This window comes from Lytechinus pictus, chromosome 15 (genome assembly GCF_037042905.1).
Source record: "Lytechinus pictus isolate F3 Inbred chromosome 15, Lp3.0, whole genome shotgun sequence".
In the NCBI taxonomy this organism is placed as follows: domain Eukaryota; kingdom Metazoa; phylum Echinodermata; class Echinoidea; order Temnopleuroida; family Toxopneustidae; genus Lytechinus; species Lytechinus pictus.
Window position 1 is genome coordinate 22,879,691 of NC_087259.1, and position 27,877 is coordinate 22,907,567.

Below are 27,877 nucleotides of genomic sequence, written 5' to 3' on the forward strand. Positions count from 1 at the left end.
ATTCAAATGTACGTATTCACATCTACACGGAAATACTCACCTAAACGCCATCTTGATATTAGAGAGGCAAATGGTGCATTGTGGGATATATCCTTTTTGCTGATTCTCTAGGATGGTGTTACGATAGATGATACTAATACAATGATAAAACTGTGTTTCTCAGCGAACAAGGTGGGCGGAGTTGTCTGCCGATGACGCGCAACGGGGATTTTGTCAACATTGACTGAGCTGAGCTAGCTGAGCTGAGATAGCTAGCTGAGCCTGAGCTGAGCAGCAAGCTATAGACATAGTATAGCGATGTTCTGATGATGATGATGATGAGACTGCTGGTCTGGCGAAAACAACCGACTCTCTCTCTACAGCTACAGCCAGGAATTAGGAACCGGTAGGTACGGTACGGGACCGTACCTTATCCAGCCCGATCCCGCGGCCCAAACAGGCCATGATCTCGGTGTCTAACTTAGTTCAGTCGTTGACATCGGAATTTGGGGCAGCTGCTTGGGATTGGGGCTGGGGGAGGCCGAAGCTGAGCTGAAAGTGAGATTAGCCTGGAGGCGTCTGGGGAGTGAAAGTAATATACTGTACGTATGGTCACTCCCCTAACGCCTGGCATTGTGATGTATAGTCTATAGAGTCCTACGTACCGAGGGAAAAGGCAACTATAAAAATGCGCCAAACTGCTAGTTATGTTTAGAATCTGAGGTCACGACTGCTGTACATGGGTAACAATATTGGTTGGCAACGTTTGGCAAAAAATGCGTAGTAATGGTTACAAAATGACGAATAAATTATATGAAGTAATAAAAGTAGAAGAGGGTTTACTTACACTTGTTGACGTGGCCATCTTTGATCCTTTGTAATTGCAACCTAGTTACATGACGCGTATAGAGGGCGGCAAAATCATGAGCGGTGCAAGATTAAAAAGTGCTATAATGTCCCGCTTCAACCACTGAACTAGAAATACATAGAGAAAACATATTGCATCTTGCCTTCTACGGCGCGTTCTCGAACAATTGACCTATCAAAATGGCGGCGGTCACGTGACTTATCGAGTTCGCCGGCGATGTTTTGCTTGGGTGTACACGACTTCCACGTATTTCTAGTTCAGTGGTTGAAGCGGGACATTTTAGCACTTTTTAATCTAGCACCGCTCATGATTTTGCCGCCCTCTATACGCGTCACGTAACTAGGTAACCCAGAGAGCTCCCGCCCGCACAGCGGGCGGGAGCCCAGAAGCTTACCGTGTATTTTACCATTGTCACCGGACTAGGGTGATTTATGGTCTAAATATTTCTCCAAATGAATTGTGAAAACAGAAAGTATACAATTACCACGATTATATGGATGAAGGTCTAACGAGTGGCAGATTCCTGACATCTGGGCACAGTCTGGAACCTCAAAAAAACGAAAAGTTCTCTCCTTCTACCCCGTCTCGATCGGCCATTTTTGTTAAAAATCGTAACAAAATGGCCGATCGAGACTGGGTAGAAGGAGAGAACTTTTCGTTTTTTTGAGGTTCCAGACTGTGCCCAGATGTCAGGAATCTGCCACTCGTTAGACCTTCATCCATATAATCGTGGTAATTGTATACTTTCCGTTTTCACAATTCATTTGGAGAAATATTTAGACCATAAATCACCCTAGTCCGGTGACAATGGTAAAATACACGGTAAGCTTCTGGGCTCCCGCCCGCTGTGCGGGCGGGAGCTCTCTGGGTTAGTAACTAGGTTGCAATTACAAAGGATCAAAGATGGCCATGTCAACAAGTGTAAGTAAACTCTCTTCTACTTTTATTACTTCATATAATTTATTCGTCATTTTGTAACCATTATTACGCATTTTTTGCCAAACGTTGCCAACCAATATTGTTACCCATGTACAGCAGTCGTGACCTCAGATTCTAAACATAACTAGCAGTTTGGCGCATTTTTATAGTTGCCTTTTCCCTCGGTACGTAGAACTCTATACATCACAATGCCAGGCGTTAGGGGAGTGACCATACGTACAGTATATTACTTTCACTCCCCAGACGCCTCCAGGCTAAGTGAGATCAGATCAGTTCAGCCTAGCTTAGCTAGCCCAGGCCCAGGGAGGATAGATCTACACGGGAAAGACCGGGCCTGGCCCCTAGCCCTGTTCTGGTCCGAACTTGAGTTGAGGCTCATGTCATGAGAGTGAGACTGAGTGACACAGCTCCATGAAACTTTAAGTTTGAAAGGCATGATGTGGTTACTTTTTTTGCTACACTTGCAATCAATTGCACCTGTTCTGTTGCAACAAACAAGGCCAAGGGGGGCCATGACATTAATGAACTTGACTAACAGTCAACACGTTAATGTTCCTTAGCTTAGTCATGTAGTAGGCCCCCTAATCCCTATTATTTTCTTATTTTAGAAGTGTGCCATAGTGTTGACTGTTACTAGTGTTGGGGCAAAAAGCACGAAAAGTACATCCTTTTTTTTAGTCTTTAATTTTACCCTCACAAATTTGACCCTAAACACGTAGATTTCCTAGCTAAATATTCATTATTTCAGTGTTTTGAGTTTTGACACCCTTGTTACCATGATTACGTAATGTGCCCTATCTTGAAAAAGACATCCCCGGGGGGCACTCTCCACATGGACTGCTACTCACCCGTGTTCGACAACCTCAGAAATGCACCCTAAACGGCGTAACTTCATTAAATAAATCTGCAACCCTAAATGTCGTAACCCATGAGAAAAGCCACCCTAAGTGGCGTTAACAGTGAAAAGCCCGTAATTCGATACCCTCAGTGGCGTAAACAGGGAAAAGCCCGTAATTCGATACCCTAAGTGGCGTCATAACATAGAAATCGATTAATTTGATACCATACGGATTACTGATGTAAAATTGATGTTACATACCACAGGTATAAATTCCCGGCATTTTTAAAATAATTATTGCAAGTATATAAAGTCCAGCATAATTTACTCTCAATGACAGCTCTCTTCAGTTAGCCACTTTAAATAGCCATCTTTTATCCTAAATTATTGAATGCAAGTGAAAAATGTTGCTTGCATTTACTGACTGATGCATCACTTACCATTCATTTTACCAATTTCATCACAACTTGAAAAAATGGAATCCATATTCCATACCAGTTAATGTGTTGAAAAAGACATACTTTAATTAAACCTCTATATATCTTCTTTTATTGTTTTAATTGATAATTAAAAAAAAATCATAGGAATCCCCCCATCCCTGGTATGAATCAAACAAAATGGTATAGACTAAAGGCCTAAACCCTATTGGCATGCTGCCTATAGTATAGAGCCGGGCGTAAGACTAGAGACTTTACTGTACGGGGGTATTCTCTCATTTAAGTGATGCGCTGGCCGGCGTGTGTGAGGATTATTTTGTATCCCTTAAAATCACGCCCTTCATGGTGTGGCTTAGGTCTGCTCCCTAATCTTCTCAAATTTGCAACCCTAAATGGCGTAGATCTATTCATATTTGCACCCCTCAATGGCGTCATCTTCATAACCAAATTAGCAACCCTTAATGGCATGAAGAGAGAGAGAAAAGGCTACCGTAAAAGGTGATTTACCAGCGAATGGTGCTGAAATGCAACCCTTTTTGCCAAAGACGTTGTTGACGCCTGAGTGCCTGAAACGGGACCCTTATGTGTTTTTGGGGTAGCGCATGGTATCCACTCGTCAATGTAAGTGGCCTAACCCCCCCCTGAGCAAAAATCTCCTCATAGTTTGAGAGAAATATACATCTAGATAATAAGTTAGGCCTAAACTTAAGTTAGAGTCTAACTAATACATGTAGTAACAACTGTTAGACCCTGACAAGCACACTCAATTGGTTTCAACCACATGTCCGCATTGGATGGGTCAACGAACATTCCATGATTCTTGATTTCTTGCACGTGGATAAAAAGAAGTCAAACTCAATCCCAGTGTTAAGTGTAATTGTAAATGGAGTCAGGGACAATCCTCATTTCGTTTGGATGATTTTTAAATTATGAGGATGGTCTGAGTAAACTAGGAGATCCTATAATATATCATAAACCAAGACGAATCATTTTTTATTCAGATTGTCCTTGGTTATGACTATGAGGAATGAACTTACTGAGAGCTATACATTCCTTCTTGGTAGTGTACCAAAGTGGAATTTAATGCGGCAATCGGGGTGAGGGGGGCTATTCGCCCTTCCTAAGCCCATCCCAAAATGACTAATTCTGTTTCGGACCATCAGTACCTAGGACCGCACCTTGGACTACAGAACTTCATACCTCACTCAGTCTGACTTTGTTCCTTGCACGACAACTCTTTGTGTTCTGTGAGTTAACAAGGCCTGGATCTTGTACTCCAATCCCATGAGGAAATCAGGAAAAAAAAATCACTTGGCTCGCCCCCATTAACTTAGCCTCTGAGGGACATACATGTAGATAGCAGAGTTAATTGAGAGTGTTAAAAATAGTTGTCGGATCAATTCTCCCCAATTCATCATCTATTTTTTGTATTACTTTCCATCTTCCTATAATCTTGATAAAAAAAAGATATACCTGTACATGTAGAAAGAAACCTGATATTTTTACATCGACTAGTGCACTTGATTGGTGTCAGCCATCTGACAGGTGAATGGACTTTTCTAGATTTCTTGTACTTCGACAATTAATGAAATCCCAGTTTAGAGTGTGCAGATCTGGGACATCTGAACAAAAACCCCTGTTGGCCTGTTAGTTGACAGTAATTGTTTCATCTGGATATCTTACACTGTTTTGTTTACTAGATGCTGTTCGAAGGTACATTTTTTATGCACGAGAGCAGCCTGCACTGACTGAAGTTTCAGCATCGTTCATCAAGAACGTCAAACTATAAAGACGACATGGGAAACAGATCAAGAACAGTGTTTACAAACAATAGAAACGGATGGAACGGGATGTCATGGGTTCCTTCCAGGATCTGGGATTTCAGTGCTCGGTATACTTTGATGCTGCTTCTGATTATGGGTGGTATGCCACAGCAGCTGTACCTAGGAAGAACCTCTGGACAGGTCTTAGAGATGATGGGTGCGGCCGCGGCCATCACGTGGTCCTGGAAACCTTGGTGTATCTGGGAATGCTGCGATAAACCATGGATTAACGTTAACAATGTCACAGCAGGTATGATAGCTGGGCAAGAAATATGGTGGAAACTTAAAAGGGGTACTCTCTAGAGGCTAAAAATAATAGGATTTGAACAAAAGTAAAGTAAAATCAGACAAACAAAACACTGTAAACTTTGTCAAAATCGGATAAAGAATAGCAAAGTTATGTAGCAAAGTTATATTTTAAAGTCCTATTTTGGTGAAGTAATTCATGAATATGCAATGAGCAAGGTGATGATGTCATATCCCACTTAATTTTTTTTGTATTTTATGAAGATATGAAATTATATAGATTCATATATCTGTCCTCCAAAAATAGTTATTTAACTTTCTCATTATTGAAATGGCAATCATGAATCATTCTGGAGTTTTTACATCCAGATCAACATCAAAACCAGTCGTTTCTATTTGTAAACCTACGAACAAGTCTATAGACATCTGGAACATGTTTTTAGGAGCGAATACACTTACAAGGGGTTACTAGTTGTTCGTAAAGTTGTATGTAACTTACAAACAGCTTTATGAAATTACCCATGCACCAGATCAATTTTATGAATTTGTGTGTAATAGTCGTGCCTTGTCTGGGTATTTCATAGGTAGCATGGTCATCATTTTATACTTCCTGTACCATACCATGTGTTATGTCTTCTTTCCTGTCTTTTGTTCATATCAATCTAATTAGTGTAAGTTTTTTCACAATGTTTTAAAGTATGCATGTCTGTACTGCGATTTCGAAGTGATTTATCATGCATATTGTATGTTGCTAAGAGAAATAATACCAATTTTCTCATCTTAAGTTCATTCCCACATTTTGATTCACAGGCCTTGATGCTGTTCTCAGTGAAAATCTTTTTGGACAGCACATAGTTCAAGAGACCGTTTCAGCTGCTCTCCAAGGTCATCTATTAAATCCCAATCCTCCTAAACCCTTGGTTCTGTCATTTCATGGTCGGACTGGGACGGGTAAAAACTTTGTGAGTCGTATGATAGCAGAAAGCATCTACAAGGAAGGGTTTTCAAGTAAATATGTTCATCTTAAGATTGCTGATAGAGATTTCAGGCATGCATCAAAGCTGGAGGAATACAAGGTGAGAATTGAATTAATATTTAGTTTTGTGGAGTAAAGCAGGAGGGTCTAGGCCTTGAATTTCAATATTTTTAGGAAATGTCATTTTTCAAATTGGCACATTCTTATTTTTACAACACAATGGGAAGAATTTAAAAGAACACAAAAGATATACAATTTCAGCCACATATTTGCAATTGATAGATCAGTATTAACAAAAGAATATCATGCTATAATTTATATTGACGTGAAGGAGATGAGCATTCCATTGCATATTTACAAATGATTGCAAGACTTATGATTGATTTTAGGATCTAAAATTGATTTGCAATTGATGTCAAGCTTCTTGCAACACCCTGTTAGAGTTAGTGATACTTGGTATGATTCATATAAAGTAAGTATATATTGCTGAGGAATCAAATTACATATAGGTACTTTCACATACATGTATGGGCATTATATTCAACTCAAAGTTGCTTCACTGGTCCTTTCTCCTCAACATTCCATTTCACCAGGAATCTCTTCACAACGAGGTGTTTTACAGCGCCAAGAAGTGCCCACGACAACTCTACATATTTGATGAGGTTGAGAACATGCCTCCTGGTTTGCTGGACACCATTCGTCCCTTCTTAGAGTACAGGACACACCTAGAAGGTGTTCAGTTTAACAAGGCAATATTTATATTTCTAAGGTGAGGCTTTTATTATCTTTTATAAGTACTGCCTGGTGAAGGCTCCTGGCTTAGATGAGATGTAATTTGGTATGTTTAGGGTTATAAACACACTAGCAGTGCTGAAAATGAAGCCGTTTGGCATTTATCTAATGGAACTTTATTATGCAAAAAGAAATTGAGTAGTCCATAGTCTGGAGAAACATTGTGAGAGGGATTTAATCATAATTTAACTTATAAATTAAATACAGTGACTTAGCAGAAATGATGCTGATTTTATATTTCAAGGAATTTTATCATATATTGATTTTAAGATTAATAAAACCAGCCCTGAGTGATAGCCTAGTTGCCAATCTGGTAGTACTTTACACTACTGGATCATTTCTCTAATGATCTCCATTTTACAAAAGAAGGAACGGTAACTGAAAAAACGCTGAATATTTTGGGGTAGATTTTATGCGCTGGAGATCTGTAATTAATGACTTGATCATTATGAAACCAAGTTAATATACCTTTCCCAATAGGGTGTATAAAAATGGAATAGTGATTCATTCTCCATTTCATTGTATGTAGCAATACAGCAGCAAGGGAGATATCAAATTATGCCTTGTCTCATCTTCAAGCTGGTAAACAGAGAGAAGAAATTACTTTGCAGAGTCTCGAACCTCTCATTGAACAAAGCTCATTTGGTTCAGCAGGTAATAAAAAAGATTTTAAAATGTAATTTGAATGATTTAAAACAAAAAAATTAAGACTCGTCAATATTTCATCATCATTGTCATCAGCCCTGTCATCACCGTCACCATCATAATCACCACCATCATCATCATTACCACCATCCATCCATCATAATTTTCACCAACATCATCACCACCACCATCATCAACAACACCATCATCATCACCACCACATCCATCATCACCACCACATCCATCATCACCACAACCATCATCATCATCTGGATATTATTCATCATTTTGCCTCAGACACAATATTTTATATCAGAACAATAGACTTCTTTACATTTTAACCCTGAAGAGTTGGGTACATAGCATGCCATCTCATGATATGAAAAAAAGGAATGAGGTTTAATATCTTTCAGACAAGGGCCCCACTTCCAAAGACATGTGATCAATCCAATCAACCACAACTATGGAAGGCCTGGGGCTTATTTATAACATGCTTACAATTGTGGTAACTTTACTGTTAATGTAAATACCATGGTAAAAGGGCCCAACAGCCATTCAAAATTGGGGTATCCATGAACCATAATGATTAACAATTAGTCTACATGAAATAGGCCCGGGAGAAGTAAAATCAGGGAGAGGTGGTCATAGAATTTAGACATTTTCTGCATTGTAAACCCCAGTCCAACTCAACACATTCCATAGAAAAGGTGCATTATAATGTCAACCCTAACTCATTTGTCTATCCATTGCACCTGAGAAGAGTTTCATGAAACATCTTGTCGCTGGTTTTTACTCGCAATTTGCTTTCCATCAATCAAATGCAATGATTTCAATAGCTTTTAACAGTTGTTTATGTGAAAATCAATTACTATTTGTTTCATGAAATACTCCCCTGGATTATACAAATACGTTAGTCTTAGCTGATGAAAAAAAGTGTGAGTGATTACTGCCTTTATGGGGATGATATATTGTCTTTTTGTGACAGTATGGCACCTGAAATCTTATTTCTTGGGCCCCAATTATTACCCCCTTCAGAATTGAAATGTGATATATATCTAGTACATACATGAAGGTTTCCCGACTTCCAGGCATATTTCTTTTATATTCCACACATTCACACCCACATCCTGTTACAAATTGCCCAGAATTACAGTACACAAATTTGTAGTTTGGACGTGTATATCAGGTGATAAACAAGTAAGTTTTACATGTATATGTATGTTAATGCCCAATTCTGAATTACTTTACAGGAGGTGGATTTGAGAGTACTCGCTTGATAGACAAATACCTCATCAGCCATTTCATCCCTTTCCTACCACTGGAAACAAGCCACGTCAGGAAATGTATCAAATCAGAGCTTCTTGCTCATCATATCCGTTCTGATGATACCGAAGACATTGTAGAAGAAGTCCTTAGACAACTTCAATTTTGGCCAAAGGGATTGGAAATTTTTGCCACCAAAGGGTGTAAAAGCGTTGCAGAGAAACTGAACCTGGCTTTATTCAGAAAACACAGGAAGAGGAAAGTAGCCAATCAAGCACACTCGGAAAAGGAACTCTGATATTGCAATATTATCATGTGAGGAAAAAAAACTTTTACCAATCATGTTGAATGATTAGACACGCTGAAACTACTGAATTATGACCATCAACAATAACAATAAGTTCCCGGAAGCACATGTAGTTCATGCGGTAACTTCCGGAAGCTTGATGGTAAGAATTCAATCGTAAACAGCAAGAGGGATAACACAAGTTACAAGTTTATCATAATTCCTCCTCGAAATGTCAGAAGAGATTGAGAATGCGGTGCGTATGTGTATGTAACTAGACAAGCGCTCGCTACAATACGGGTAGACTGGAAGTTATTGGGTCACACATCACCGAACAAGAAGTAGAATATCTAGTTCAGTGCGCAAAGTGACAAATTCATGCAGTGCGCTACATCCGGGAACTTTCAGTCATTTTCAAAAGTGAGAATATAATATGTGATTGGATGAAAACCAAATACCTGTGATGTTGACATTCACTTGTAACATTATGCATGGGCAGACGTGACTTTATACATTATATAGAGACTATTGTCTCAAAATCTTTTGACTTCCTTTATGTTGTATTAAAAGCTTGCTGGAGAAGTGTGAATAAATTTCTGACTTGAACCCAGTAGATTAGATCACATATTCAGATCCAACATGGCAGCATTCAGGGATCAAATTAACTGGGTAGAAGCTAAAAATGTATAATCATTCATGTTTTGGAAATGTCACTTGTTAAAATATATAAACCCCTCAAAATAAGTTTGGAAATCTTGAGTTTGGCCATTATTTTCTCTGAACTCCCAATTCTACACAATGCATATTTGATATTATTCGAAAGATCATTTAATTCTCTTTAAAATGATACCATGCTTGTTATGATCATGCCATCACGAAAAGAGCAGGATTCAAAAGTGTTGGATGAGGTCTGAATTGAAAAGCTGCAAAACGAGCAGAAATGGTCAATAAAGAACATGCTTGTTTTGTCTGTGTCAATAGAGATGAAAATCCGTTCAAATCAAGCCCCTGCTTCTTCATTTTATTATGGTGGTTTTGTGAGATAACATGGTTTGAAATACCAATGCATGTTTGTTTGTTATGTGTTTGCTTGTGCAGAGGTGTGTTTGATTCCATGTTCATATGTTGATGTTAAGGTGCATGAAAACAAAAGAAACCGCTAAGAAACTCACTCATCACCACGGGAAAAAAAGAACAGTGACTTTCAATCAATATTGTGTCATTTTGCAACTTTTGAATTTTGACCTTGCCTCCATGTAAACCATGATCATACCATGTAGGGTATCATTTTAAAGAAAATTAAATGATCTATTCATTGGTATCAATCACACATTAATATCCACTAAAACTGAGGAGGGATTATCGATCAAAATCAGATTTCCAAACTTTTTTTGAGGAGTTTATTTCATAAGTATTTTCCTGCATAACATATATGCTGTTGCTCAGGTTTGCCTCTAAATATATCTGTGAGAGGTTCGCCATGATTAAGGAATAACCTGATGAAAACAATTTGCTTCATAAATTGCACAAGGACAAAAAAAAGGTTTCAAGCATGTCTGTCACTTTCTCTTCATGAATTGTTTTTTTAATTATTTTTCATATAGAGCATTCAGGAGCTATAATTGTTTTCTTCTGGTTCAAATTTAGATCAATAGAAGATGGAATTTTACTTTAAAGAGTGGCGGGCAACCAAATACTCTCTGATAACTTAGTAAAACAGAGCTTAGCAATGATACTGAAAATTGATCGCACATAAGGGTTTGATGCAGTTAATCATCAATCCTTTAAAAAAAAGGTTGCCAAGCTACATGTTATAAGGGTTCATGTACAGGGGATATGTGAATTTCACTGCATGCAGTATTATTACGTAAAACTAAATCACACTTTTAACAGTATTCCCCCCCCCCCCCCCCCGGATGTGCCTTTAGATGATAAAGAAAAGAAAAATAATCCATTCTAGATAGATGTTTTCAGATAAGACCCCCAAAAATAAATTAGCATATTCAGGTGAGTTCATCTCTTGAGCATTTGAACTGAACATTAGTACCGCCTATGAAACTTTTGTGTTTCACCCTGCTTGTATGTTTTGTTTATGGAATGTGTTTGTACATATTGGAATGTATAATTTATGCATAGACAGTAATCTTTGCTTCAAATGGTGCTATACGAGTTCATTAAGATGTGAAGGAATCATTATAAGTCATTCCAGGGTCATCTTTATTCTTTATGTAATAATGTCAATTTATAAAAATCAAGCTGAACAATAGAAATTAAGGTATAACGGTAAAGAGTGATGTCACATTTAGAATGAATTAGGGGGATTGGTATTTCAGCATCCAGTAGACATGATGAAAACCCATCACAAATCAAATTTGACACAAGGAAGTTCATTTGGGCCCAAGCCTGTGGACACGTGTCTACCGACATGTACAATGTAATTATACATGTAGCCCTGTTTGAGACAAGTATGTAGAAACATGTTGCATGACTATGTTAATAATCCCACCACTGATTTTTTGTTCTAAGATGCTGAAAGGGTGTCCAACGCAATTACCAGAGAGCAAGATTAGATGTATTAAATGTATATAAATTATGAGAATTATTATGATAAATGAAGCAGTTTGAGCTGTGCTCTGAATAAATAGCAAAAGAAATGAAAGTTAACATGTCCTTCTTTACTGATTTATTTTAGAAAAAAGGTTGAATATAAATTAAATATATACTCAGGTACCAATAATAATAATAAAACATGCTGTTTTTCAACAGTTTCCTGATTATTCATGTTTGAAGAATGAGGTGTAGAACAGTAGAAACATCATTTTACATGAATCATTTTACAGTACATGTACATTTACAAAAGTAATTAAACCATGGTTTGACTTGACTTGAAGAAGTGCAAGTTCACATACAAGAATGTATGAGATTAAGACAACATTTTATTTAAATTGGTCTAAAACGTTGGGCTATGAGACTTATGCTTTTATAGACACACTTCACTTAATATGGGCTTAATGGATGGAGTTTCAAGTTCATCCTCAAAAGGAATGGTCTCCTTCAACACACTGTCTCAGTCTCTACAATATGCAGACATAATACATTATTTCATATATGATAGGATTGTAAAACCTGTCTTGACTTAAAACTTTATGGCAGACCAAGTTCTCATTTAATATAGGAAGAGGCAGAGTAGAGGGGATGAAATAAAAAGGATGAGAGAGAGAGAAGGGGGGAAATGAGAGGGAGGTAGGAAGAAAGAGAGGGACAAAAGACAGAATAAGAAAGAGGGTGAGAAAAGGAGAAGTGGGAAGAAAGAAAGAAAGAGGGGAAAAAGTGAGTTGGAGAAAGAAATATAGAAAAAGAAGAGAGGAGAATAGAAGGAAGATAAGAAAAAGAAAGAGTGAAAGAGGAAACTCACTGAAAGAGAGCAGGATGCAGAGAGAGACACTTGCTATTATAATTAACAATGGAGAGAGAATGAGAGGGTGCATGATAAAAGGGAGACAGTACAAAAAAACAGATGGGAAAGGGGGGAGCTAGCTGAAAGAGGCAAACATAAGGGGGAAAAGAGACTCAGATGGAGAGCGTGAGGAAAAATAGATTAATAGGCACAGAAGGTAATTACAAAGGAAAGACAGAGAGAAGAAACAAGATTAGAAATGAAGGGAAGTGAAAATGAGCTGCATGTGGAACGTAGAAGTACATGTAAGTGCAGATTTAATACAATGATATCTCGGAAGATAGTGAACAAGCTTACACTCCACAAGCACCAGTCACTTTGGAGGTTTAAAATATCAGTCACATGATCTGTCCTCTTCCAATTTAAACAACATGACTCAAATCTTATACAAGAACACATTAATCCCATCATAAAGAGCCCTGCTTTACTTTATGATCCATGATTTTTAATCTTCTGTGAAACAAAGAATTATACCCTTCTGGAATATAATTGACCTCTATATGAAAAAGAATGTCATCTTATTTATTTGCAGCACTGGGTCCATGCAAGCTTGACTATACTATCAAATGACGCCTGACCATAAGTCATGCACAGGAACACTGAAATATCCTCATTATTGCAAAAGATATAAAGGATCGATACAACACAATCATTTTTCAACTGAGTGACTTTAATCCCTTCCATTTTATCAATATCCATATGGCTTGCAATCGGGCCTTTTCTTGGTGACAATGTGCCACAAAATAAATATGTCACATTCTTTGATCTTGGGACATCCACAGAAATATCCCATATGCATGGTCCTGTTGCCTTTCTATTGCAAATATGTCCACAATGCTCCTATCCATCATCAACTCTCTTTTCCTTGTGCAACCTGAATGCCATAACGTTCTAGTTCTTCGTTCAGTAGTGTAGAGGGTGCCCCACTCATCAGGTCGTTACCGTCCACCGTCTTGGGAAACGCGATGACATCTCTGATAGATGGCTCACCGCAAAGCAACGATATGTACCTATCAAAACCTGAAGGGGAAAATTGAAAAATTATTATTAAAGCATATTCTGTATATGCTGCATTGAAATATATTTTACTGGATGATATGCAATTTTAGAGCACTAATTCTCAATGACTACTTGAAAATAGCTGTTATATCACTTGCAGCAAAAACATATTTGAACGATAGTCAACATTGATTTACATATAGGTAGTCTACTCTTTCCATTCCATAGACAATGAAGTTTTGAATTTGTTTGAATGAATGGCTAAATGAATGAATGAATAAATGAATGAATGAATGAATGGATATATGAACAAATAAATGAATTAATGAATAAATACATAATTCAAACAATAAAACATTGTTTGAGAAAAATTGTTTAAAAGTTAAATGGTTGCATCAAGGAATACAGGACCCTACCTATTGCTATTCCTCCATGAGGCGGACATCCCGATTCTAAGGCTTCTAGCAGATGTGACAGACTGCTGGAATCCTCCTGGAAGAAAAATTGATGAATAAAAATAATGAATGGCCATTCAAAGATCACTGATGGACAAAACAGGATAGAATGTCTAACAAGTCCTTTTTCTGGAATGCTCCTCTTTGCTTCTCAGCCAAACAAAATCAAGTAAGGTTGTCAGATGACAAATGTTCATGAAACACACTCCAGGACTCCGAGCACAAACGTTAAATGGACTGACCAATCAAGATCAACGTAAAACACGCATTTAGTTCAAATTACTGACCAGGAACCAATCAAAAGTGTTCTCTCATATATTTTGATATCGGTATTCATCACAAGGCTTTGTGTTATAGAAACCAGGGTAGTGTTTTTATGAAGCTTCTTGTCAGTTATTTTCCCTGACTAATTTGTTTTGAGCCAATCATATGAATGGATTTCAGTAGCTTATAACAGTTTTCAGTAAACATCACTGACTAATTTTGTTTCATGAAAATGCTCCCTAAGTGGAATACAGTAATACCTGGCCACTTATCTCCATGAGAGAATTATCCTGCTATAATTCACACCACTACCATAAAAGTCTTCAAAATCACCATCACTATAATAATAATATCACCATCATCACACCTGCTACCACCATTACAACCTTCAAGCTGCTCCTATTAATAAACATCCCATTGAATCTCACCTTGAGAATGTTTTCTAAAATGTATCTCTGAAGGTCAGCACGGTGGATACGGATAGAACCTCCAGCAATCTCCATACCGTTCAGCACAAGGTCATAATGTTGACCCTTGACCTTCGCCATGAAAATAAATGGAATAAATAAGAATAAAAACATGGATGCTAAAACAAATACAACAGCAAAGGTCATTACAATCCTGAATCGATAAAATGCTTGTACGTCTGTAAAAACGAGAGGTTCAAATTTACATTTGTTCTTGTATTAAAACATAGTATACATGTATTTTGAAGCTTTTTGAGATGCACTCATCAGAGTAAAATCGCATGAATGACTAAAACGCTAGAGCAAAAAATATATATTGGAACCAAAACTAGACAATGGACGCTAAATGGCGAGCCATGATTGGCTGTCAAGTAAACAAGTTAGGCTTGCTATTTTTACAATTTTGCGGTACCAAACACTTATGTATTTCCATAAGTTGAAGAATTGCCTAACTTGAAGCATTACTTCAGACCAGAATATGCAAAACATACGTAAATAACATCTTCTAAATCAAATTTTGCCTGAGTGGAGTCACCTGTAACTTAATAATAAGAATCCCAAAATCCTATTTGAATGTATCACTTGTTACCATGCCTTGCAATCCTCTGACAAACTTTTCAGGTTCTCAGGAGTATCCTTTCTTTATAAGGTCTAATTAATTGATAACAAATGCTCCTTGACCGAGACCACCAACTTCCAATATTCAATGGGTTTCTAATCACCTTGAGGGGGGATGAATAGACCAGTTCTTCTTCTCCTTTCATTGGAGCAGTGAACGGATGATGAGCAGATTCAACATCCCCCTGACTCGTTGATTCCTCGTCTTTAGGTAAGAAAAGTGGAAAGTCTTCCACCCATAGGAAGTTAAATGATGACAAATCACGGACTGATACACCTGATAAAAAGAAATGAAGTATAAAAACATTGAATATAATGGCTGGAATAGAAATTGGAATAGAATATTCATATATAGCAAGTTGAATATGAAGTAAAATAGAGAGGTTGAACTGAAAGTTTGAATAAAATCCATAAAGTTTATACACTAAGATGAATAGAAATTTGAATAATTGTTGAATGGAAAGTTTGAACAAAATGGTAATTTATAAAGGTAATACAGAAAAAGAACTTTGAATCAAGGTGTTGAAAATAAAAGATGAATACAGACCTTAAACAGAAATGTTGAACAGTAAATAGAAGGGTTAAATAGAAAAGAATAAATACTGTATAATGTGTGAGAAAATCACAAAATGCTCATGTTTAATGCCAGATGACGCAATAGTTATTATTGACAGCCATCAAGCAAATGCTTGTTAGTCGCTTTCTTGTTCTTTTGTTGAAACTCGTATTTTATTATTAATATTGATATACTTTTAGATGAGCAAAATTAAATTGCTAGCACATCCCCCCAAAAAAGTGCCCATACATATCTAAAAATTCTGATAAGGACAGTGCTCACCCTTCTCTTCCAGAAGACTGGCAGCCTGTAACCTCACATGTCCAAGTATTTGATTCTGTAGGAATAAGCATGAGCCAAATAAAAGACAAAATAAGAGACGGAGAGTCAAGCACATTTGATAAACACTTTCAAATTAGTGACCATGTATACATCAACATTAAAGGTGAAACCAGAGAAATACAAAATACAACCTTTCAAACAAGATGGACAACCTAACATGATAAAAAGCTCATCAAAATTTTGAGGAGAATGGAGCTAAAATGGAAAGATGTATTATGCAATGTAATATAATATTACATTGCACTATTTAAAATTAATTGAATTGAATTAAATTGAAAAGGCTTTCAAATGTATAATTTTGCCCCTGAGTATCTAAACGTCTTTCAGATTAGCTTCTTGAATTTCCCATTGTTTATTTTTGTTAGCATACATAAGCTGGGATCCCAAACTGTCTCTTAGGTGTTAAAACCTTTGAAAAAAAATTAGGGACAGCTCAGAAAAGAGATTGATTTAAGAGTTATGACACGAGTAGCTGCCTTCATATGGGTAGAAAGACTTCTCTATAGGAATTAGGAGACTATTATCACAGAATATCAGGTTGACATAATAATCATATTTCTAAAATACAGCTTTTTATAAGCTCCCCTAATTTTTTCCTTAATTTTCAGACGTAAGGTTTTAACGAGCAAGCGACAAAATGGGTTAACTGTCAGATCAATATGCATGTGATCCAAGTCTCAAATTTTTCAGATCTTTCTGACTTAAATCATTTCTTTTCAGATGACTTACAATATCCTGTTCTCCTGCAGCAATGAGGAACAGGTCACCAGTCTCTGCACCTAGACTCTTTACCAGCCTTTCTTTGACATCATCCCCTACATACTTTGCAATGGGCGACTTCCAAGAGGCTGGGGGTGCCTCTAACCTAACACCTATCACACCACCTTTCTCCATTCCCAGCTGACTTGCTTTCTTCCTGCCTTCTTCCTCTAAGAGTTCTATGTGCTTCTTCTTCAAATGATTCTGTACAAAAAAGCAGACAAGCACTATTTATCATAAACATTCATTATCTGTTAAAGAGCTTTCTCTGTGGATGAGTCTGTAAAATATAAACACATAGATAAACATGAAAATGTGGCAATCATCTTAAGTAGGTCTAGAGCTTTCATAGGGTTATGATTTATCTGCTTTAATATGCTCCTCAAATTGACATTATTTCTTAATTTTGTATTCATTTTAATTCTTTGAAAAAAATCAAATAGAATTCGCAAAATGTTGAACTTAAATAACTATTTTAAATAACTTGTCCAAAAAAACAAACAAAAATCTATTATAAATCTGCTACCAGCTAATTAAATAGCATGATTTTAGCAGCTTATTACAGGTGTTTGAACTTATTTTTATTGATATTACGAAGCAGTTCCCTGGGTGTCCTAAGAAAGATCAACTTACTGTAGCTCCTTTACAGTTGATCAGCTTGATTCTAAAAGATGGTGAACTTGATTGAAATATTGCTGCTCCACTCCCCTGGAGGATATCGGTGACATCCTGGATCTAAATAAAGATACAAACTGAACAATTACAATCTGGAGGTGTTTCGTTACGGCCACCATACGACTGTTTGCGATCCAATTTTGGAACAAATCGCATTTGCTCATTTTCTGAAAATGTGAATGGAACATATCATTTTATTTGAGGTTAACATTAATTGAAAGAACACTAATATAACCATTTTGAAAGATTGCAAGCCTTTATTTTGGAGTAAAGGCAAAATTTGTTTTAAATCGTAGCCAATCGCACGACTGCTATGACGTCATTACGACTAGATATCAAATTCGCTTTTATTCTAAGAAAAATGATAGCATAGTCACAGATTTGAACATAGGTATTCGTACGATGAATTAGAACATTACACAGTAAGATATTCCAAGTCTCAATATTAGCATCAAATTCTACTACATTTTATTCTGAAATCGAGTCGCAGACCAATCGTAAGGTGTGCGGTCGCCTTAAGAGTTCAATTTGACCCACAGTCATGCTTATGTGCTTAATCCTATATAGCCCGGGCTATTTTAAAATTGCATATCCCGTCATGAAACATTACAGCACAATCTTTTTGCATTACAGATTTATTGTGAAAAATGTCAAGGGGGGGGGCTGTTTTTTAAGTGACTTATGTTTCAATTGCAGCTCAACTTTCTACAAAGTTTAGCAGGGAAAAGAGTAGCAGGGAAGACAAAATGTACAGTTCTACTTTGAATAATGTGAGAAAGAATAAAATGTCATGAATTCCACTATAAATGAAAGTATATCCCTACAGCAAAGCCTAAATGTACATAAAAAATATATTCTACAGCAGGTTATCAACAAATACATTTCTTAAAATACAAAATCTAAAACAGGGGGGGGCAAGAGACACCTACCTTCATATCAAATCTGGTATCTGGTTTGTCAACCCCATACTGCAAAAAGAATGTTAATAAGTATCATTTCAGGTAAAAAAAACAAATATGAAGTAATGCTGGGATAAATACATGTACCCTTCCTTGGCTATAAATTGACCTCAAACCCCCTAAACTAATCTTTTATGTATAAATGAGTCAATTTTCAAATCAATAAGTCCAATATATAACCTCTATGATCAGGGGCCGTGGAACGGTTTTCAAAGTGGGGGGGGCTGACCATGCAAAAAATCACAATCATATGGTCATTTTTACGTTTTTGTACACGGTTTTGGAAAAAAGTGGGGGGCTGAAGCCACCCCCCCTGCCCACCCGCTTCCGCGGCCCCTGATGATCTTTGAACCAGGGGTGTGAGTGGTCACAAATAAAAAGATCTGAAAAAAGCTGAAGAGTGTTGAAAAAGTCTGAAATAGAAAGAGCTCCCATACTTTTTGTACAGAGGAAGGCCAAAAATAAGCTGAAATTAAGCTGAAAATCAAAACAAAAAAAATCTGAACTCTCACACCCCTGTTGAACTTAATTCCCCCCCCCCAAAAAAAAAAAGATGACATCATCACTGTTAAATGGATAGAATTTGAAGAATGGGTCAAAGCTGAGTTATGCACTGCTTTATGCATTACTTGTAAACCTGTTTTTTGTGCTAAATCAGGTTATTATTCCCATCAGCATAAGTTTAAAATCCGATCTTCGAAGATTTAAATTCTTATCATTCCCAAGCATCTGACTGCAAAGTTTATTACGCATCAAATATCCCTCCCACTGTATCAATATGAGTAACAATGGGAGTATCTTGTTTGGCGCAAGAACGGGTCAAAAGATACATGCGCTTTAGTATTTAAAAGTCATCCATTTCTTTTGAACGGCTTTATGAAACACCCAAGAGGAATACAGACAGCTTGATGGCACAGAACAATAATGCCTCCAGCAACCATCTTATGGTGGGCAAAGACACAAAGAGGTAAGAATGGGCAGAAAACCAAAGATGATATTAACCTGATTCATTGCATCATCATAGGTCATTCTTGGAAAAGGAATGGTAGGAGTTGGTAATGACTCTGGCCAAGAGAATAAAATCATTTCCTCAATCAGTTGATAAATCCCTTCTTTGGTTATGAAAGACATCTCAAGGTCAACCTAAAAAAGGGAAATTTATACAGAAATAACAAAGAAAGGCATTTATTAAATTCCATGGTAATAAAGGTGTTTTAGAGACTTCATAATCAACTAATTAACAGTCTGAGGCAATTAACTTATTTATGAAACAAAAGTGTAGATTAAGCTTTTAACAACCACAAATAATCAGAAGCTTTAAAAACTTCAATAGTTGTTTCAAAATGTGTGGATGATAGAACACCTAGGAAAGGTATACTGTATCTCACAAAATCTCCTGCTCTTTGTTGTTTTATTACACTCCTTTTTTTCCGCAAAAACTAAGAAAAATCTTTTAAATAGGCAACACATTTTCAGCTTGAAATTGCCAAAATATCTTCCAAAGTCTTCCAAAGTAGATTGATCATCTACAATTAATTATTCCACCAAGTAATATTACATAGAGAGATTTGAGACGTTACCTGGGTGAACTCCGGCTGCCTGTCAGGTCTGCTGCCCTCATCTCTATAGCAACGTGCAATCTGGAAGTATCTATCAATACCGCCAACCATGAGCAGCTGCTTGAACTGAAAGCATACATATAAAGCATGAGACAAGATAAAGTACACAGACCAAGTCCCTTATTAAATTGAGTCAGTTAGACTAAATCAAAATGAAATAAAACCAGCATAAAAGTGAAAATCTAAAGTAAAATATGATGACTCCATAAATCAATGTCTAAATTTACATAATTTTCTTCAATTGATCAATGTCACGATTATCTCAATCAATTCAATAGAATATTAATTCGCAAATAAACTGCCCTGTGCTTCTATAAGCATACATTATCAAACAAACACACATGCATACATTTTTCAAGAATCATTAAAAGACGAAGTGCGGCAAGACATATCTATTTACCCCTTTAAAAACATCTGAGTATGTTTCCATGTAAGATGGAAAAAAAAACTCTTCCTGTTTTGGTTTGTGTCTACTTGGTCTACAAGCAAATGGTCTAATTCTATAAACATTGCACATAACCATCATTGCGAATCCTACTTGGTCTACAATCAATTTGGTCTAATTACCATTTTGTCAAATCACTTTTACTTCGTCATTTAAATGAAAATGTGGTTAATCAGCATCTCTTAATCTGAAGTCTAGTGTAACTTAGACCATGGTCTAACTCTGTACTGAAAATAAGGGAAGCCAAAAATGTGAAAAGTTTTTTTTTGCATTATTTATTTCTATTTACTTTGCACTTTCCCCATGCTTTGGTGAAGAAAACTATTGTAGTTATTATTTCCTGACAGTTACGAATGTTTCCTGTGTAATATGAGCTGGTAAATTTAAAATGTACTGGACATTAGAGATTTATGTCTCATTTGGCTGTCCATAGTTTAACCACAGCTTTAGTCCAGACTTTAAATTAAACCCCAACTTCAGAATACAGGCCAGAATTGGTATAGCCTCACAGGAAATCAGACAAAATGGTATAATAGCAGACAAACAGGTAAGAGATATACTGAGATTGGACCATGTTGGATGAGATCAAAAGAAATATAGACAAAGTGGGTGTAGACCAAATGGCAATTTAAAACATTTGACACCTCCCCAAAAAATAATCAAACTGTAGTTTGAGGAAGACATTTCTGAATGGGTAATGGATTTTGAGCTTCGCCACTTTTTAATACAGTGGAGCTCTCTGAAGTTATGCAATGATAACAGTTTTCAAGACAAACCTGTTGGGGACTCTGAGGGAGAGAGTAAAACTTCCCAGTCTGTTTACAAGGCACAGGAAACTCTTGGGCACCACCTGGGGTCTTCCTGAACAATGTCGGTGTTTCAACCTCAACAAATCCTAGAATACAGTAGATGGATAAAAATAAGAGTAATATTAAATACAGCATTTGTAATGTGCCAATGATCTAGGGAACTACTGGAGGTGCAGAGGAATAAAGAGGAAATGAGGAAATGCTAAAAGGAAGGAAATATACTTGTACATGTGTATCACATCATCACAAACATGCATTACTCTGACTATAGTTATTTCTGTGAAGGGCGCGCATCCTCAGCCAATTATCATAGCAACATCTGTCTGAGGATGCGCTCTCTGATTGATCTGATACCACATTGTAAGCTCCTGAAAAAGACGGAGGACCGTCGAAAATTCGAGTGAATAATAAAAACTTCATTGGCAATCAAAGCATTATCATCAGCATTATTTTGTATATTACATAGGTTATGTAGATTCGAATCAGCGATAGGTTAATACACTATTACAAGACCCTAGCTGCAAGGATCACATTTTTTATATTCTAGGTTTTGATATCACTTCAGTGAATATAAATGCGTAGTATTATAAACGGCGATGTTATATTTACTGAGGGGATGTCACCAACCGCGTAGCCAGGATTTCATTTTGGAGGGGGCGGTAAATGCATGCGAAGCGTGCCAACACTTACAGAGCGCGCGAAGCGCGCTCCCTAGGGGGTGGGTGCAGGGAGGGGGAGTTTCCCCCTCCCGTGCGAAGCGCGAAGCTTTTGGTGTTTCATAAATTAAAATTAAAAGGAGCCGTCTCTCTTGTCTCTAGTACCTATATCAGCTCCATTTCAGTTGACTTTATTGTGATTTTGAACCTTGTTTTCAAAAGTGATTGTGAACGCACAAAAAGGAATACAATGGAGGAAATTAAAATCATTATAACCCCGCGCGAAGCGCGGAAGCTAAAGCGTTTTATCAATTTTTTTGCCATGAAAAGGGTCCCGAGAAAAGGGTATTCTCAAAGATATATTGAATACTTCCCTTGGAAATATCAGATTTGATTACAAACAATTTAGCGACAGTGCATATCTTTAACTCGCAAAACAGAGGAGAAGAAGTGTATATGCCGGGAGGAAGATATTCCTCCCCGCGCAGAGCAATAAAACTCTGAAATTTCAAAGGGCGGACGTTTCATCAAATGCAGATATATCTAATACCCCATCGGCTCTAATTCAATTGATTTCCTAAGATTATTGAACTTCATTACAAGGAAAATAGTGCGCAAAAAGTTGAAACTTCTGTGATTTATTAAAATAATATAAAAAAGGATGCCTAATTTCTTTGACTTATCCTGAAGCGCTTCATTTTGAATTATAAAGAAACCTAAGTGTCATTCAAAATTTCAAACTGAGGGCGCAAAACAGGACAGGAGATGAATGTGCAGGGAAATAACATGAAGATTAATAGAATTTGAAAAAAATATTGTACTTTTTTATTTAATACGACACGAATTTTATACATTCCTCTTTTTAAATTAGGAACCTGTTTGCCCCAAATTATGGTTGTTTAGTAATGACCTGAAAAGCGGGAGAAGTTGACTTTATGGAGGTGACGGCAGAAATTGATATAAAGATTTTACCCGCCCGGAGCCGACCCGACCAGAAGTTGCGCGATCAATAAAAAAAAAGATAACTTCATATACTTCGGCCTAACCTTACTCTAATTCCATGCCCTAATCTATACATTTGAACTTTAACTGGCAAGAAACACATATAGCTGAGGTGGAAAAGCAAAGTTAGAGAAAGGGTGGGGAAACAATTGAGAACTTCAATATTGTCATTTAACCGCGCGCAGCGCGGAAGCAAAATTCATATATAAATTTAAAGCAAGAGTGAAGGAGTTTCTCTTCTGAGAAAAAAAATAAAGAATAAAAAGAAAAAAAACCTGACAAAGCTACCTTTCTTCCCTTTCTTCCCTTCCCTTTTCCTTTTTTCCTCTCTTTTTCCCTTCTCTTTTTTCTTTTTGGGGACGTTTTGGGGGGGGCGACCGCCCCCCCCTGGCTACGCGCCTGGATGTCACTTGCTGCTTTTAAGTTGCACACACAGGTAGTAAACTTGATGTACATGTCAAACACGCACCTGTTGTATTTTTCTATTATGACATAGAAGGATCAGAGTAGTGGCAAGCATTGTGAGCTTATCATAAGCCATATCATAAATCCAGACTCTGATAGTGAATCTACAAAGACTATATGATATAACAGATAATGCCTGATCTATCTGTTTCATAAATACTGTAACATTTAAATTCTTTCCGAAACTCTATTTTTCCCTCAGAAGAATATTTTCCCTCAGCGCTTTACGCTTCGGGCATAATATAATCCCTTGGAAAAAACATTACTTTGTCGGGGAAACAAAATGTTTTATTCAAACTCTAAGGAGGCCATATCTGTATCACATTCAACTCTGGTTTGCCTAAAAAGTAGACAATATGATGATGTATCTCACTGTTACAGATATATTATCACCTCAATCATTGGATTTTATCATGCTTACCTCCACAAAGTATAATTCAGTATCCACTCCCTGGAGAATTATTTAGTACTTAGGCTTACCATGCTGTTTCCTAAGGAATTCTCTCATGTACATGATAACATCTAGACATATCACCCCAGTCACTGCTTGCCTCCACACAATATAAGCACAACATCTGCTCCCACCACACAGAGTATGCACTCTATACACTCCCTGGGGACATTATTTCACAGACTTACCATGCTGTTTCCAAAGGAATTCTCTCATCTTCATGACAACATCTAGATATATTATCACCCCAGTCATTTAATTCTATCATGCTTGCCTCCACACAACGTAAGCACACCATCCGATCCCACCACACAGTGAATGCACTCTATCCACTCCGGGGACATTATTTTACAGACTCACCATGCTGTTTCCAGAGAAATTCTCTCATCTTCATGACGACATCTGATCTGAGTCTGAGATTCCTCTGCATCCGTTTACTCCTAAGATCAATGTATCTGAACTGCATTCTCACTGCTTCTGAAACCTGCACATCAAAATTAAGGTTTTTATCAAATTAATATTGAAAAGGAAATTACAACTCTTCATGAGGCACCTCTCTTACTTTATGAGCACCTGATTTACAAATTGCACAAACAGACATATTCATGTTTGAAATATCTGTTGGAAATGAGCCAACTACAAACTGGGGAGCGTTTCATCAACATTTTTGTCTGACAAGTTGTCAGATCTGACAATTTTCCTTGATTCTGATTGGCTGAGAAGCACTGTGGCTATGGTAACTGTCAAATAAAACAGAACTTGTCGGATAAAACATCCAACAAGTCCTTTCATGAAACACTCCCCAGGTATATTATAGCAAAAGACCTTCTACATTGGCATCATCATCTTAGAGGTTCAAACCGTTGCTTTACAGGCACTGGTGATCTGTTTACCCATATTTCTATATCCTCTGAGGGAGGGTGCTATGAGATTATGACATCACATGCATAAAGTCTATAGCACATATTATCAAGATTAATTCACAATAAGTTAGTACCAGGCTGTTAATACATACTTTGTTGAAGTCACTAAGTTGCACTGGAAGCTGCTCCTTACATGGGTTCAAAAGCTCCACAGAATCTGCAACAATCTCTACGTCACCAGTCCCCATTTCCTGTTCAAAATAAATACATTTCAAACAGTTAAATGTTAATATCTTCATTCAATTCAATTCATTTATTCTTTTCCATTAAAAAACAACAAAATATGCACAGTTGAAATACACATGCATATACAAATACAGATCAAATACATAAGCATAGTAAATTAATATTGTGATAGAAATAAATGGAAAATGGAACACCTGTAGAAAGCTTTTTTAAAAAAGCTTGTAAATGGCAGGAGTCCAAAAGTTAACAAAATAGAAATACAATAATGATATTGATAATAATAATATTAGATGGCGCATGTATTTGAATTCAAAGTCTTGCCCCCCTGTCCCCACTCTGCCCCCTGTCCCACCCCCTACCCCATCTCTCTCTCAGGTAGAATTCAAAATTAATATACATGTAGGCACACATTTAAATTGAAATGAAATTAATATAACAAATAAACTTTAAGATTTTTTTTGAAAGTATTCAAAAGACATTCTCCGTAATAGAAGTTGGTAATGAGTTCCATACTGTGGGCCCTGAATATGAGAAGGGTCTGTACGGTGCGCTCTTGCTTGATTCAAGCCATGGGTTTAGAGGATGTTGCAAGAAACATATCACATATCGCAGGTCAATTCTAGTTTAAGACATCGATCAAAAGATTGGTAATTAATAGGATATTGGCAATTGATTGCTAGCCTTCTCCTAATATAATAATCTATGTATTCATTTGGGATGGTCATTGATAAATTGCAAAGAGGGCACCCTTCATTCTATGCTAAAATAGTAGAAGTGAAAAGGTCAAACTTCATTTACTGAGCACTTATCTCATGTTTTGAAACTAGGTTCTCATGCTTTGTTGGTGGATTAATTTAGTCCTCCTTACTGGTCAGTTTTTAATATTTTTACTTGCCAATTGCAAAAGTTCAGTTGTTACCTTATTCTTGAGACCATTGGGTCTAAGCTGGACATGACCTTTGACCTTGACGACAGATTCCTGGTAAGCAGCTGTCAATGTCTCCACAAGCTCCTTGCTTCCTTGCTGTGATTTTCAAAGAATCAGATATCAATTTTAACAATACTATTGACTTAAATAGGGAAAGGTGTTTTTGTTTGACTAAAATTTTCAATGTACAGTAGCTTTTACATCTGGACGATATAGCAAGCATAACCATTTGTTGATATCAATAAATAGGATCAGATGATGAAATAACTTGCCATACATAAATCTGCATATATGCTGGCTAAACTGTCCTGGGCTAAACATCCATTATTTTTGTTGCCTTTTTTTTGTCAATGTTTTTTTTTTTGGGGGGGGGACTTCATCTCAGGGGGATGTCAAATCAGCTTTCTGTTATCTTTATTGTTTTTCTAAGAGAGCAATAAGAAAGAATGATATATTGAAAACTATTTGTGACATTTAGTATGAAGCTTTTAGGTACAAAATTAAGCGCTGACTTGAAAAAAAGATGGAGAAGATTAGAACGGAAGAGGAGGGGGACAATTTTAAGGGTTAACAACATGTACAAATGAATATCAAAAATATTATACAAAATCACCAGCATTACACCATTTTTACCTCTTCTTTAGGGATAATGATCTGAATGGCTCCAAACGAATCCCTGAGTGTGAACATGAAATCAAAGCGACGGTGCTGGAGCCATCCACATATGGTAACTTTTTCTCCAACATGATGAGATCTCAGCTCATGACAGTTATGACTACGTTCAGTAAGAGATATGTTACCTGCAGGAGTGAAAAAAATCACAGATCTATTTTTTAAAGAAATGTTTAAAGATGTATAAACCTTAAAATGGCCTCCATCATCATTGAATTAATGGTAATGGTCTCCTAAAACACTTGACTATACTGAATGTTTAAGTTATCACACTATTAAATTATTAATGATATAGTAAATAATGAGAACATTTCACATAATCTATTGAAGCTAACCTGGAGCATTCACAGTGAGCAGTGCTCTCACACTTCACAAATCACAGATATAAATATATGGGACTACACGTGAACTTCATGTGTAACTGTAAGACTAAGACACGAATATTTTTTATACTTTATTGATCAGACATCATTCAAACGTATGTAACTTACCAATAGTTGAAGATGCTCTTACATTACAATATTTTCTTGCAACTGCGGCAAGAGGATGTCGCTGGATTAAGGAACGAAACATTTTGTCGAAAGCTCCAGCTCCAGACCAGTAGCAGTATTCGAGTCCGAAACCGAGGTGTTACGCAATACGAAGATTGCGTCGTCTGCTAAGGCTAAGCTCCCAAAAAATAATTTTACTAAAAACATGAAAATTTGTTAAACAATACACTCTAATAATTCGCACGGTCTCCTCGTCTATATAGCTTTCATTTTAATCAATGTCTTTAACATAATTTACTTGCTCTTGTCATATCAGGGAGGGAAGCTTAAGAAAATACCCTTCCTGGTATGACTATCACAACAACTCCATCAACAATATAAAACAGAAAAGAACGGAAATAGAGACAATAATTCATAGTGTGTGTGTGTGTGTATTTGAGTTTTGTCAGACGTGTATCAATCAGATATGATTATTTACGTCTGGGACCGACCTTTAACGTCACCATCCGAAAGACGTGACCAGGGCTCGAACCTCTGCATCAATTTGTAACTTCCCCACATAGCTTGGATTACAGGCGCACGCCACA

The 27,877-nt window shown here is 36.8% G+C and overlaps 3 protein-coding genes across 5 annotated transcripts in view; 1 reads left to right on the plus strand and 2 right to left on the minus strand.

Moving 5' to 3' along the window:
• Positions 1-143, minus strand: part of LOC135156906 (centrosome-associated protein 350-like) — a 34,788-nt gene extending 34,645 nt beyond the window's left edge. For 2 of the 3 annotated variants that reach the window (XM_064110736.1, XM_064110734.1), the window contains exon 1: positions 41-143. The gene's annotated coding sequence lies outside the window, so the exon portion shown is untranslated. The other variant, XM_064110735.1, reaches the window with a different exon arrangement.
• LOC135156907 (torsin-1A-like) lies at positions 94-11,751 on the plus strand. Its single transcript, XM_064110738.1, has 6 exons — positions 94-385; positions 4,762-5,134; positions 5,941-6,206; positions 6,700-6,875; positions 7,428-7,552; positions 8,794-11,751. The coding sequence occupies exons 2-6, from the start codon at positions 4,858-4,860 to the stop codon at positions 9,102-9,104; spliced, it is 1,155 nt and encodes a 384-aa protein (XP_063966808.1). The 5' UTR covers positions 94-385; positions 4,762-4,857; the 3' UTR covers positions 9,105-11,751.
• Positions 10,994-27,429, minus strand: LOC129277449 (aspartate--tRNA ligase, mitochondrial-like). The gene is made up of 16 exons (XM_064110737.1): positions 27,291-27,429; positions 26,761-26,927; positions 26,119-26,223; positions 25,106-25,204; positions 24,451-24,574; positions 21,484-21,602; positions 20,224-20,328; positions 19,646-19,786; positions 18,614-18,652; positions 17,643-17,744; positions 16,980-17,213; positions 16,191-16,245; positions 15,457-15,629; positions 14,696-14,806; positions 13,965-14,040; positions 10,994-13,569 (listed from the first exon to the last, which is right to left on the minus strand). The coding sequence occupies exons 1-16, from the start codon at positions 27,370-27,372 to the stop codon at positions 13,400-13,402; spliced, it is 1,902 nt and encodes a 633-aa protein (XP_063966807.1). The 5' UTR covers positions 27,373-27,429; the 3' UTR covers positions 10,994-13,399.
• Positions 27,430-27,877: the final 448 nt, after the last annotated feature.

Excerpts from the sequence above, each read along its gene's own strand:
- LOC135156907 (XM_064110738.1), top strand. The coding sequence starts at position 4,858 with ATGGGAAACAGATCAAGAACAGTGTTTACAAACAATAGAAACGGATGG. Across the intron at positions 6,207-6,699 it reads CAAAGCTGGAGGAATACAAG|GAATCTCTTCACAACGAGGT; the intron begins GTGAGAATTGAA and ends CCATTTCACCAG. Across the intron at positions 6,876-7,427 it reads GCAATATTTATATTTCTAAG|CAATACAGCAGCAAGGGAGA; the intron begins GTGAGGCTTTTA and ends CATTGTATGTAG.
- LOC129277449 (XM_064110737.1), bottom strand. The coding sequence starts at position 27,372 with ATGTTTCGTTCCTTAATCCAGCGACATCCTCTTGCCGCAGTTGCAAGA. Across the intron at positions 19,787-20,223 it reads GGCAGCCGGAGTTCACCCAG|GTTGACCTTGAGATGTCTTT; the intron begins GTAACGTCTCAA and ends TCCCTTTTTTAG. Across the intron at positions 16,246-16,979 it reads CTGCAGGAGAACAGGATATT|AATCAAATACTTGGACATGT; the intron begins GTAAGTCATCTG and ends TTATTCCTACAG.